Below are 13569 nucleotides of genomic sequence, written 5' to 3'. Positions count from 1 at the left end.
CCCGATCCTCTTCAGACAAATACATTGCTCTATTTTGAAGGAATTTTCATGTATATTCTGTTATCTTACTAAATTTATTACATGATACAGAAACTAATTGGAACAACGGAGCACAAGAAACGGTAAAAGAATCATTTATGTGCGCGCACATGAAGGTTGTGAACAACAACAACAACAACAACAACAACAACAACAACAACAACAAAGTCTTTAGTCCCAAACAAGTTGGGGTAGGCTAGAGGTGAAACCCATAAGATCTCGCAACCAACTCATGGCTCTGGCAAGTTTCCACGCACCCCTGTCCATAGCTAGCTCTTTGGTGATACTCCAATCCTTCAGGTCTCTCTTAACGGACTCCTCCCATGTCAAATTCGGTCTATCACGCCCTCTCTTGACATTCTTCGCACGCTTTAGCCGTCCGCTATGCACTGAATCTTCTGAAGGCCTGCGCTGAATATGCCTAAATCATCTCAGACAATGTTGGACAAGCTTCTCCTCAATTGGTGCTATCCCAACTCTATCTCGTATATCATCATTCCGGACTCGATCCTTCCTCGTGTGGTCACACATCCATCTCAACATACGCATCTTTGCCACACCTAACTGTTGAACATGTCGCCTTTTAGTCGGCCAACACTCTGCGCCATACAACATTGCGGGTCGAACCGCTGTCCTGTAGAACTTGCCTTTTAGCTTTTGTGGCACTCTCTTGTCATAGAGAATGCCAGAAGCTTGACGCCACTTCATCCATCCGGCTTTAATTCGATGGTTCACATCTTCATCAATACCCCCATCCTCCTGCAACATTGACCCCAAATACCGAAAGGTGTCCTTCCGAGGTACCATCTGGCCATCAAGGCTAGCCTCCTCCTCCTCACACCTAGTAGTACTGAAACCGCACATCATGTACTCGGTTTTAGTTCTACTAAGCCTTTCCTTTCGATTCCAAGGTTTGTCTTCATAACTCTAACTTTCTATTTACCCCCGTCCGACTATCGTCAACTAGCACGACATCATCCGCAAAGAGCATACATCATGGGATATCTCCTTGTATATCCCTTGTGACCTCATCCATCACCAATGCAAAAAGATAAGGGCTCAAAGCTGACCCCTGATGCAGTCCTATCTTAATCGGGAAGTCATCGGTGTCGACATCACTTGTTCGAACACTTGTCACAACATTATCGTACATGTCCTTGATGAGGATAATGTATTTTGTTGGGACTTTGTGTTTCTCCAAGGCCCACCACATGACATTCCGCGGTATCTTATCATAAGCCTTCTCCAAGTCAGTGAACACCATATGCAAGTCCTTCTTTTGCTCCCTATATCTCTTCATAATTGTCGTACCAAGAAAATGGCTTCCATGGTCGACCTCCTAGGCATGAAACCAAACTGATTTTTGGTCACGCTTGCCATTCTTCTTAAGCGGTGCTCAATGACTCTCTCCCATAACTTCATTGTATGGCTCATCAGCTTAATTCCACGGTAATTAGTACAACTCTAAACGTCCCCCTTGTTTTTGAAGATTGGTACTAATATACTCCGTCTCCATTCTTCTGGCATCTTGTTTGCCTGGAAAATAAGGTTGAAAAGCTTGATTAGCCATACTATCGCTATGTCCCCGAGACCTTTTCCACACCTTAATGGGGATACAATTAGGGCCCATCGCCTTGCCTCATTTTATCCTTTTTAAGGCCTCCTTCACCTTAGACTCCTGGATTCGCCGCGCAAAACGCATGCTGGTCTCATCAAAGGAGTCTCCCAGTTCAATGGTAGAACTCTCATTCTCCCCATTGAACAGCTTTTCGAAGTACTCCCGCCATCTATGCTTAATCTCCTCGTCCATCACCAAGAGTTGGCCTGCTCCGTCCTTGATGCATTTGACTTGGCCAATATCCCTCGTCTTCCTCTCTCAGATCTTGGCCATCTTATAGATGTCCCTTTCACCTTCCTTCATGCCTAACCGTTGGTAGAGGTCCTCATATGCCCGACCCCTTGCTTCATCAACAGCTCGCTTTGCGGCCTTCTTCGCCATCTTGTACTTCTCTATGTTGTCTGCACTCCTATCCAGGTATAGGCGTCTGAAGCAATCTTTCTTCTCTTTAATCGCCTTCTGGACATCATCATTCCACCACTAGGTATCCTTATCTTCGCTTCTCCTTCCCCTGGACACTCCAAACTCCTCCGAGGCCACCTTACGAATGCAAGTCGCCATCTTCATCCACACATTGTCCGCATCCCCTCCTTCCTCCCAAGGGCCCTCCTTAATGACCCTCTCCTTCAACACCTGAGCTACCTCCCCCTTGAGTTTCCACCACTTCGTTCTAGCGACTGAAGGTTGTGAACACTGAATATGGAAAAGTTGACCGAGGGAATTCGTGAAATCTTGAAGATCTTGAGTACGTGTGGCGTACGTCGTAAGCAAATCAGCGTCAATGATCCATGTTCTCGCTCAGACTATAAGTTCCTTTGTCGTTCTTCAGTCTCAGAGGGTGCTTGGATCCAAGGGACTTATTTTAGTCTGACTAAAAATAGTGTCTTTAAAAGGCTAAAGTTCCAAGCACCCATGACTAAAGAGGGGCTAAAACAAGTCTTGAGACAAATTTTTTTTTAGTCAGGGGTACCCCTACTAAAATATGGATTAGTCTTCTCTCTCCTCATTTAACTCCTCTTCTTTAACACATGCGAGTTCTGGATTGGAGGGTTTGGAGGATAATAAATGCTCACTAACTTGATTTTAGTCTCTTTAGTATTTGGATCCAAACATGGGTGAGGCTAGCAAGTTTTAGTCCCACTACTTTTAGTCATGAGACTAAAACGTATCCAAGCACCCTCTCAATATGTTTTTGCAATCATATCACCGCTTCGTCTGTCATGTTCTGCTGTAATTACACATCAACTTTAGTCTATGATTCAGCATCAATCATCGTTTCGTTAAAGCCCTGCCGAGTCTCGAGGCATCTGAATGGTCATACATGTTTTGATCTCGCGAGTCTAAACTCTGTTAACAATTAAATCTACTCAAGGCCAATTTTAGGAAACAACAACAACAACAAAGCCTTTAGTCCCAAACAAATTAGGGTAGGCTAAGGCCATTTTAGGAAAAACAAAGGAAAATTGATCAAATGCGTGATAGCTCCTATGCATCAAATTGTTTGCCAAGCTATTGCCGCGTCCATATCAAGCGAGGACATGCCGAAACCAAACTTGACGTGCATCGTCATGTATCACCGAAACCAAACTTACTGTGCATCGTCACGTTTGGTGCAGGTTTCAGCTTCCAGAAGCGCCCCGTGGCCGCAGCGGCTTCCACCTGAGGTGTGTGCCCGGTCGGGATATTTGGTCTATAGACTTCTGTGTTTCTCCTAATAAGTCTGTATTGCTACTTTTAGTTTCTCGCTTTCGATCTTTTGGTCCGGTGCTGGAACTTGAATTCGTGGGTTGTCAGGTGTGACCAAGCAATACGGTTTCTGCTTCGTTGCTCCGTTATCGGTAATGGAAATCGGTGTCGTGTGCCCGCACCCTGACTGCACGAGTTCCACTATTTAGTTTGAGAAGAAAGGCTTTTGTGTTTGGATGAGAGGTTGGACCTGAACCTGAACCCTGTTATAGTGCCTGCAGTTGCAGTGTTGCTGTTTTCTCTCTGTCTGGTCGAATCGCATCATCTGCATTTCTTATGAATTCGACACCCGCACCTGCATATTGTCTCCGAGGACGGTGTAACTATGAACTGAAAGTTTATTAGTTTATACAGACGTTGCTTCCTGATGATAAGTGAAGATATGCCGTGCTTATAATCACCTGATGTAAACTTGGCGTTTGTCCTGTCTGCGTCAATGTATTTTTTTGTTCCAAACTCATGGATACGGCGACGCGGAAGGACGTGAGCCATTGGTTGGGCTATGCTGCGTCGTTGGTTGGTGAGACGAGTGGCCCTGTATGTGACACCTCGACCTACCTACACCATGGCATGGCAGCTCACTCACTACTCGAACTGCTGATTAATTGGAACCAACTGTTGCCCGGCCGGCGACATTCAGATCAGATTCAGTCACGGAGGAAGAGGAAGAGGGCCTCCAAATCTCTCCCAACCTCAGCGCTAGTAGTTCTCCTCTATCAGGTAGGTATTCAGTTCTCTCTCTCCTGTTCTTGCTGAATTTGTTTGAAACTTTACATTTCTCTGCAGATGAACCTTTCTCTTTAAGAAGCAACGGCGCATGCTTCCCACTATCAAGGCAAAGGGAGTTGAGTCACACACAGTCCTCGTATTTATCGTCATACTGCTGCTTGATAAGTATTGCTGCTGAGCAGTGAGCACCAACATTTCTGGGGCTCACATGGAAGCAGCAGCAGATGAGGAGAAGCCGCTGATTCACCACCTGTCTCCTCAGGTCACATTTGTTCTCTTCGCCATGCTTTATCCCTCTAGCTAGTCATTTTCTTTTTAGAGATCATCAGCTATTGGAACAAACATTTTCAGCTCAAAATTTTGTTAACTTAAGAATCAATACAAGAGAGATAATTTTCAGTACTGCAAGGGGAGTAAAATGAACCGTGTCGAGGATTGCAATTAACGTTTTCATTTGAGCACATTTTTTTTCATCTGAATGTACATAATCCTGCATCTTGCTACTTCTGTATTGAAAGAACAGAGACACTTGCTGCTTGGTGTTTCCTATATTAAACTTACGGTCAGTATTACTGAAACTTTTGTTTGTACTGCTCATCAGGATGATGGTTTAGAGCATACAAGTGATGGAACAGTTGATATCAACAAACAGCCTGCCAGGAGGCGTAGCACAGGGAACTGGAGGGCATGCTACTTCATTTTAGGTATTGGAAAAATGTTCGCACAATCTTCCTCATTTTCCCACTTGCATTGGCCCTTCCAAACTAATCAGTTGACTCCTGCACATCACATTCATGTTAGGTGCTGAATTCACCGAAGGCATCTGCTTCTTCGGGATCCAGAAGAACTTGGTCACGTACCTCACGAGCGTGCTGCACGAGAGCAATGTCGACGCCGCGAGGAACGTGTCGACCTGGATCGGCAGTTGCTTCTTCACGCCGCTCATCGGAGCCTTCTTGGCCGACACATACTGGGGGAGATACCGGGCAATAGTAGTCTTCCTATCAGTCTATACCGTTGTAAGTTTTTCTCTCAATACATAAAGAGAATTTTTCGTTTGTCTGAAAAAAATGTTTAATGTGTAATATCTGCAATGCACAACATTTCTGAATACTAGTTCTCTTGTGCTGGCAGGGGATGCTGGTTATGACATTGTCAGCGTCGATCCCGGTGCTGATGCCCTCTTTAAGCACCAGCGAAATCCAGCGTGCCATGGTCTACCTAGGGCTCTACCTCGTCGCCTTGGGGACCGGCGGCATCAAGCCGTGCACGTCAGCCCTCGGGGCGGACCAGTTCGACACCGCTGACCCGGTGGAGCGGGTGACCAAGGGCTCCTTCTTCAACTGGTACTACTTCCTGATTAACGTCGGCTCTCTGCTGTCGACGACCGTGCTTGTGTGGGTGCAGGACAATGTCGGGTGGGGAGTCGGGTACGCGATCCCGATGGTGTTGATGGGCTTCGGGCTCGTCGTGTTCGTCTCCGGCAGGAAGGTTTACCGGTACAAGAAACTGGGTGGAAGCCCTCTGAAGAGGTTGTCACAGGTGGTCGTCGCTGCTGCAAGGAATTATCGTCTCAAGTTGCCTGATGATGGCTCAGCCCCGCTGCATGAGGAGGAACTGTCCCCGAGTCAGGTGAATTGCAGCACTGAGCGTACCAGTCAGTTCAGGTTCCTTGACAGGGCTGCCATTGTAGTGCCACCTTCTTCGGGCAAGGCCGTGGAGACGATGGACCCATGGAGGACATGCACTGTGTCCCAGGTCGAGGAGCTGAAGATGCTGCTGCGGATGTGCCCCGTCTGGGCGTCTCTCCTCTTCTTCTTTGCGGTCACCGCTCAGATGTCGTCGACCCTGATCGAGCAGGGCATGGCCATGGACAACCGCGTCAGCCGGTTCACGGTCCCGCCGGCCTCCCTCTCCACTTTCGACATCCTCGCTGTGGCAGCCTTCATCCCCATCTATGACCTCGTGCTGGTGCCGCTTGTCCGACGCGCCACCGGGAGGGACCGGGGCCTCTCGCAGCTGCAGCGCCTCGGCGTCGGCCTCGCGCTGTCCGTGCTCGCCATGGCCTACTCCGCGTCGGTCGAGATGAGGCGGCTGAAGGTGGCCAGAGCCGGCCGGAGCGTGAACATCATGTGGCAGACGCCGTCCTACGTCGTGCTTGGAGTTGCCGAGGTGTTCACCAGCGTCGGCATCATGGAGTTCTTCTATGACGAGTCCCCCGAGACCATGAAGAGCATGGGCGCGGCGCTCGCCCAGCTCGCCATCTCGGCCGGGAACTACCTCAACTCCGCCGTGCTCGGCGTGGTCGCGTCGGCGACGGGGCGTGGCGGCGCGCCCGGGTGGATCCCGGATGACCTCAACGAAGGCCACCTCGATTACTTCTTCTGGATGATGGCTGGTCTCAGCGTGCTGAACCTGTTGATGTTCATCTACTTTTCGCTGAGATACAAAGGCTAGATATTGTGAGTGTATTTTTTGTTTCGTTTACTAGACTGAAAATGTATGTTGGTGCCTCGCAACAAAAATGTATCTTTGCGGAAAGGAACTAGTAGCACATCTGGTATCCTATGAATGAAGCTCTCATCTCTATGGATATAGCAAAGGAGCGCCTTGCTGCGACGTCTAGAATTAGTGTTGAGATGAACCGTGCAAACAAATGTTGATATTGGCATCAGACGCACATACACCATCTCATCTTAGAAAATTATGGATCGTGCAGACATGAATCGATAAACTCTCCAAATAAATGACAATTAGGTTGATCACATCTTATAGAACATGCTATTGCCTTTTCTATTACTAAATTCCTTGTCTATTGTTGGCTGGAAACTTGAAAGGCTTATCACTGGATCAAAGGCAGAAGAACTTTTTCACCAAGCATTTTCTGTGCACAGATCGTGAAACCAAAACTCAATGTAGGGCAAAACTATTTCCTACTAATTTCATCCAACACTACCTACCCAATTCGCATACTTGAAATACAGATATAACAATGGTGTGCAATACAAAGAGGACCACTACACTGGAAAAGAATAACTTGCAACATGATAGCAGAGGAAAATGAGAGAACGATGCCTCTTTGTGTCGTGCACCATGTAATTCTCTGCTAGAAGACCAGGCAAATCAGTTATGTGCATCATGTTCTTGCTCTCCACGCCCATGCCCTTGGATTCAATCAACATACTATCAGCAAACTCCAATCAGAATTGCAACGGAAACTTGCAGAAGAGGAACAATTCATGAGAAATGTGGGATCATATCTGTTCATCATACTAGCATATACACGGTTTTTCCTTCTATTCCAAGTGTAGCACAATTTTGCACCAAGAATTGACTCTTCTACTTGCTGATACCAATGCAAAGGCCGGCCCTTAAAAACCGGTGGAAATGCAAGTAAATCGGTGACGTGTCACTAAAATTATCCCGATTGCAGACTTGCAGTACAACCAGCCCTCTTAATTGCCAGTGCGTGTTCGCCGGCGCCTACGGACGTTGAGTCGCCGTGCGAAGCGGGATGATTGGTCGAGGGAGAGAGCAGGTGCTTCTGGACATGCCATTGCCTCCAAGGAAGCAGCATCCGTAACGATGAGTTTCTTGGGCTTGCAGCACTCCAGTTCCCTGATGTAGCTCTTAACGAACTAACGAGTTGATAGTGGCCCCCGAAAAATCTGTTTATGGGTGGCCTTTCTATGCGCATGCCTCCGTCTAGGTGAATAAGTCATTAGTTCTAGGTCATCGATTTAAGAAATTAAATATGTGTTATATGTCATGAAAAGTATATCACTAGATTTCTATAATGATGTAGTTTCTAAATACATATTTTTTGTCACATATAATACATATTTAGATAGTTAAATCGTCAACCTAGAACTACGCGAATGACTTATTCACCGAGACGGAGGTAGTATGTAGAACGGGTGAACAGCCAATCAGAAAATCATGCTCCCCTGCGGCACCGCGGCCGCACCGGGTTGTCCCAAATGCGGCAGCCTAGTGCTCCCCTCTCCCCTCACTGCCGCCGGAGAGTATCGTCAGGCAAAGCCCGGACGGCTTCGGCGGCACCCTCGCGGCGGATCTGATGGTCTTCCAGCTGGAAGGGAAGTGGTGGCCAGGAGCTTGTGTGCCGACGGGTGCAAGGAGGAGTAAATTGTATAAAACCATCACTTTGAGTACTAAGTTTGCGAAAAACACTAGGGTACATTTTTTCTGCAGAAAACACCATATCTTGGATAATAGTTTTGCAGAAACCACTGATTGGCGAATCTGGTTCTGTCAAGCTAGATTATGACAGATTGGCCCCTTTTTTCCCTACATGGCGTAACATTTCATGCTAGATCAATTTTAGTCTAAATTTACAAACTAGTCCATAGATTTTGCACAGACACCCCTAAATCAAAAAGAAAAAAGCAATCAACTCCACAATGCCTCCCCTTCTTCCCTTCTCCTTCCTCCCTCCTCTCTCTTTCCCCAGCCGGCGAGGGCCTGCAGCCGCCCACCTAGCCCTTCAACCTCTCTGCCGACCAGCCTATGCCGCACAGGTGCACATGCGCAAGCAGCTGCGGCGGCCGCCACACACAGGCGCGAGCAGGGAGGTACACGCACTTAAATGAGCAAGATCTGCCGATCAGTGATTTTTGTAAGACTATCACGCGAAATGTGGTGTTTTCTGTAGAGAAAATGTATATTAGTATTTTTCACAAACCTAGTCCTTAAAGTGATGATTTTTTACAATTTACTCAGACAGAAGGGACGTAAGGACTTGGTCGTGGCCCCATGCAGGCGTGGAACGACGGAGACTCTATTGCGGTGCAGCATGACGAGCTGGCCGTGGCGTGGTGCATGCATGGCTGGGTACGCGCCGAGTCTTCAACATCTCCAGCAAGCGTGGGCCTGTCCGTGGTTGCACCGGCCGGCCTTGGAGAGGCGGATTGTTGTGGCCATGAAGGATCTTTGTAAGGATTTAGTGGCTTGAAGTAAACGGATGGTTGTGCAATGGTGGCAAGCTTAGCTGCAGGGATTGTGGAAACGTGATGGCGACAACACATAGGTGACGTCAATTGCGGTGCTACTCGAGCACCTTGTCATGAGCTCCCGGGTGAAAACCTGGGTTTCATTAGACCTATCATGAGGGCATTGTTCGGATATGCTTAAACCGGTTCTTCAGGGTGAACACCTATTCTAACATTGGGTGGTTGAGTCTAGTGATGGAGGCGCTTGAGCTCCACTCCCTGCTACTTCCGTAGGAGTTGTTGGATTTCGTGAAGAGAAGAGTGATATAGTACAAAAGAAAACGTATTTCTCTCAGTTAAGAACCAAGGTTTAATCAAACCAATAGGAGTCAACAAGCTAACATGACAAGCCGCACCTACGCACTAACAAATAAATACTTGCACTCAACTTGACAAGGGGGTTGCCAATCCCCTCGTCCTGCTAGTTACACGGTTAAAAGCAAATAGTGGATAGATAATGGTATAGTGAAGTGGAAAAATAATGAAAGCAAATAAAAGATGATTTTTGTAGAAGCTAGTATTAATAGAGAATAGATCCCGGCGGCCATAGGTTCACTAGTGTCATCTCTCTCGAAAGCACATAATAGCATGGTAGACAAATTACTATTGGGCAACTGATAGAAAAGCAACATTCATAACTATGATAATTCATGGCATAATTTTGTAAAGGCATGACGTCAGTGATAAGTAGACCCTTATCCAACTGCATCTACTACTATTACTCCACCCCGAAACCGCTATCTTGTATACATCTCAAAGTATTATGTTTATAAAAACAGAGCAACGCAATAAACAAAATGACATAATGTAGAGAGAAAGAAATCTAGCAATAATATTAAACTGCTTCATTTTATCCTTAGTAGCAATAATACAAATACATGTATTGTCTCCCCATTCTGTCACCGGTATATAGGACATTGTAAGATTGAACCTACTACTATGCATCACTCTCTTTGAAGAATTATCCATCTATCTTGGCAAGAGAAGACAAATAACTCAGAAGGCATACATAGCTACTCAATTGTACAACAAAGAAACTTCAAAAGATTCAATAATATTCAACATTCTGATTATAAATCCATAATTCATTGCATCCCAATCAACACACCATAAGGATTACACCACAGAAATAATATAAAATGGTAATAAAAGTATATATAAATGATAATATAGCAGCATGAAATGATAAAAAAATTATAGATACATTTGAGACGTATCACTCCCTTCCTGAAGGCATTGCTGTTGAAAAACCTCATCATCCGTGTGATGTCATGAGATGATTGGTGTGAATATGGTCATTGTTGCAGTTTGGCAAACGCGGATATGATTGCTTGGCTTTTTTTTTTCTCGCCCATGCATAGCTTTTGGTCTTATATGACTTTGCTATTTGCTGGTGTTTTTTTTTGTATGTTGTTGTTAATTGTGTGCATCCTAACTATACAGAGGCCGAGTGTGTGCTCATAGTGTTTTGTATTCTCTTGATGCTCTCTTTTGAGCCAATAAAATCCACCGTTTGTCGAAAAGCAAAATTTGTATGGGAGAGAGAATCCATCAAACTGAATATGAAGTGTTTGGCATCAAGTTCTCTGTTACTCATCAACACCTCGACCAGATCCTCGTTTTTAAGGGCCCAGATGCAGCGAGCCATGTTGCGATAGACAAGAGAGTGCCGTCATGAATCCTCGGAGCCGCAAACCCCTTAGACTGACTGAGTTGACATCTTCCGATGGTGTAACAGATCAGAAGTTGTGATGGATTGATGGGAGAGACGCCACAGAAATATTTTTATTTTGGACGGAACATGGACACTCCACATCTTCGATCAGTCCTTGTTCTCTCCTTGAGAGTTTGGCGAACCAGATCGCCCTTCGAGCCATGTTTCATGACGGATTTTAGTGTCTACCAACATCTGATATGCTGACCGTACTGAAAAGATGTCATTCCATTCGTGCACCCAAGACTAGAAGTCATCAACTTGCCTTGTGCACAAGGGGATTAATAGGATCGTTTCGGCATCAGTGGGCAGAAATACTTCCATATCATTTGTCTGATTTCATAGCAAGTGGACAAAATTAGTTCGCTGACTAGCTAAGGTGGGTTGCTCACTTAGGCAGTAATTGGTCTCATATTGAAATCCCATGATGACCAAGAATACCTCCAGATAGCAGTCGTTTGGCCATTGCCAACGTGTTTTATCAATCCTCTAGACATGGTGTCTGGGCCTTCCTAGCTCGGCATGTAAGAAGTCACACGTTGGAAAATACTTGGGTTTCAGGACCCGTGCACTTAATGAATTAGGTTCCATGAGCACACGCCACGCCTGTCTTACTATCAATAGTGCAAGCTTGAAAGCTTAGTATCCCAGAAGCCAAGCCCTCCTGCGTAATTTGGTCTAGTCATAACTGCCCAAGAAACCCAGCTTAAGTAGAACTGCTTGCTGATACTGGTAAATCAGGCAGAGAGACCCCATCTCTCCGTATCTTTTTTCGATGTGTACTCAAAGGAGTTGCTTGTCTTTTGACTTGGCAAAAACCGCAGGTTTCCTCTCGCCATCCTTACTACCAAACCAAAATTTCCGGATCAATGAGTTATGTGTTCACACAAGTCGGTGGAGCAGGACATGAAATATATCGGTTGAACAGTATAAGGACCTCCTTGCTCCCAACAGTTTAGCCATCTATCCTTTGATTTTGTTCCAAACACGGGCCTTGGGAATTTGATGGCCCATTCTTACTGTTGCCCACAACAGACGACATACCAAGGTATTTTTCTGACAAGGATTCATTAGGGACATTGGGAGTGGAAAGTCCTATTCTGATCCTGAGTTGAAATGCACCTCGATGAACAGTAAAGTACAAAAAATAGTAAATATATTCAAAAATATGATTTTTTTTGTGCTAAACTTTGAAAAAATTGTATGTGTAACAAATTTCAGCATGAATGACATCCGTGGAAGTTGTGGCAAAAAAAAAATCAGTATTCCAAAATGTTATCAAAACTAGCATTTTTGGAGCGTCAATTTTTTTGCCACAACTTCCACAAAATGTCATTTCGTGCTGAAAATTTAGAATGTACAAAACAACTGTCAAAGTTTACCACACAAAATTTTAAGAATTATTTTACTATTTATTCAATTTCACTGCTCATCAGGTTGCATTTGAGCCCGGGAGCATATACTCCACGTCACATTGAGAGTGCTCTTGATTTCCAATTTCAGATTGTCAAAACAACCCTTGCTAAAGAAGATAGCACTTTGACAAATTTATCCTTTGACCAGAAGCATTGTAATATTTTTCAGAAGTGAGTATAACTCATTAGCTCCCTCTGTACTGGCCTTGACGAACAACAGGCTATCATCTACAAAAAGTAAGTGGCTTACCAGGGTAGGAGTTTTGTGTGTCGGAAATTATACATTGGTACGATCCTTATTTCTGTTTGGGATTTGATATACATAATCTTTTTTTTGTAGGAATCACAACAGTCGTCTTTTGATTCGAGGGTATTGTTGATCTGGTAGTTAAAATGATACGAAAACAATGAATTGAGCTTAACTTAGTTGGTTAGATTTCTCACGATGGGACTTGCACATCTGAGTTCAAGTTTTAGACTTTGCGCAGATGCTCGTATGTTCCTCGATTTGGCATGGCGTGGGCATTAACAAGACTTCATCAGTTTAAAGATATGTCTGCTTGCTCTCTCTCGAAGGTGCTCAGCCATATAGGGTACTAGATGATGCCCCGCGCGTTTCTACGGGAATTGGTTGCAATATATTTCAATGGGACTTGATTGTGTGGAATATAAATTTTTAGATTAACAACACATGAACCAAAATTTAAAATACATATGACTTATTATATTTGATAAAATATTTATTGAATATAAGTTGAACAATAGAATGATAATTATTTTCCCATGCATGGTTGCATGTGGTGGTGGGTCTTTATGATGCATGGTTGCATGATAAGATGGGTCTTATCTCATCCATAATTGTATGGTGATATGACATGCTTGCATGTTAAGATAAGTAGGTTAGTGAGGATCAATCTCTTAGATATATAGGATATGTGCACATGTTTGAGTACGTGTGCGTGCGTCTCAGTGTGCGTGATCGTTTACGTCTATATGGATTATGGACTGATATGTTTTTGAAAAGAAAAGAGAAGAAAAGAACAACGTCGCAGTCTTGTTTTGTTTTCACCCACGAGGGATGAGATGGAGAGGGGAGAAAAGTCTGGCAATGGCATTATAGTACAACTGGGGACGGAGATGCGTAGGCGGAGAGCAAGTGTTTTGTTTCCTCTCGGCATGCACACCGACGGGACAGTGGCACTGTTCACACCCACGCTGCGCTCACCACAACCATCATACCTCGGCCGGCCGGCTCAGCGATGACGCACTCTGCTGCACATCGAGATGTATAAAAGGCGG

At 45.1% G+C, this 13569-nt stretch overlaps 1 protein-coding gene across 1 annotated transcript; it reads left to right on the top strand.

Annotated features, from left to right (window-relative positions):
• Positions 1–3922: 3922 nt before the first annotated feature.
• LOC125515210 (protein NRT1/ PTR FAMILY 8.3) lies at positions 3923–6725 on the top strand. Its single transcript, XM_048680649.2, has 5 exons — positions 3923–4123; positions 4190–4394; positions 4734–4836; positions 4934–5151; positions 5267–6725. Exons 2-5 carry the CDS (start codon positions 4341–4343, stop codon positions 6587–6589), a joined length of 1698 nt encoding a protein of 565 aa, XP_048536606.1. The 5' UTR covers positions 3923–4123; positions 4190–4340; the 3' UTR covers positions 6590–6725.
• The last annotated feature ends 6844 nt before the right edge of the window (positions 6726–13569 follow it).

This window comes from Triticum urartu, chromosome 6A (assembly GCF_056163025.1).
Source record: "Triticum urartu cultivar PI428250 chromosome 6A, HENAU_Tu73, whole genome shotgun sequence".
Taxonomy (NCBI): domain Eukaryota; kingdom Viridiplantae; phylum Streptophyta; class Magnoliopsida; order Poales; family Poaceae; genus Triticum; species Triticum urartu.
This window is presented reverse-complemented; position numbering and strand designations above follow the sequence as displayed.

Excerpts from the sequence above, each read along its gene's own strand:
- LOC125515210 (XM_048680649.2), top strand. The coding sequence starts at position 4,341 with ATGGAAGCAGCAGCAGATGAGGAGAAGCCGCTGATTCACCACCTGTCT. Across the intron at positions 4,837-4,933 it reads GGCATGCTACTTCATTTTAG|GTGCTGAATTCACCGAAGGC; the intron begins GTATTGGAAAAA and ends CATTCATGTTAG. Across the intron at positions 5,152-5,266 it reads TCCTATCAGTCTATACCGTT|GGGATGCTGGTTATGACATT; the intron begins GTAAGTTTTTCT and ends TTGTGCTGGCAG.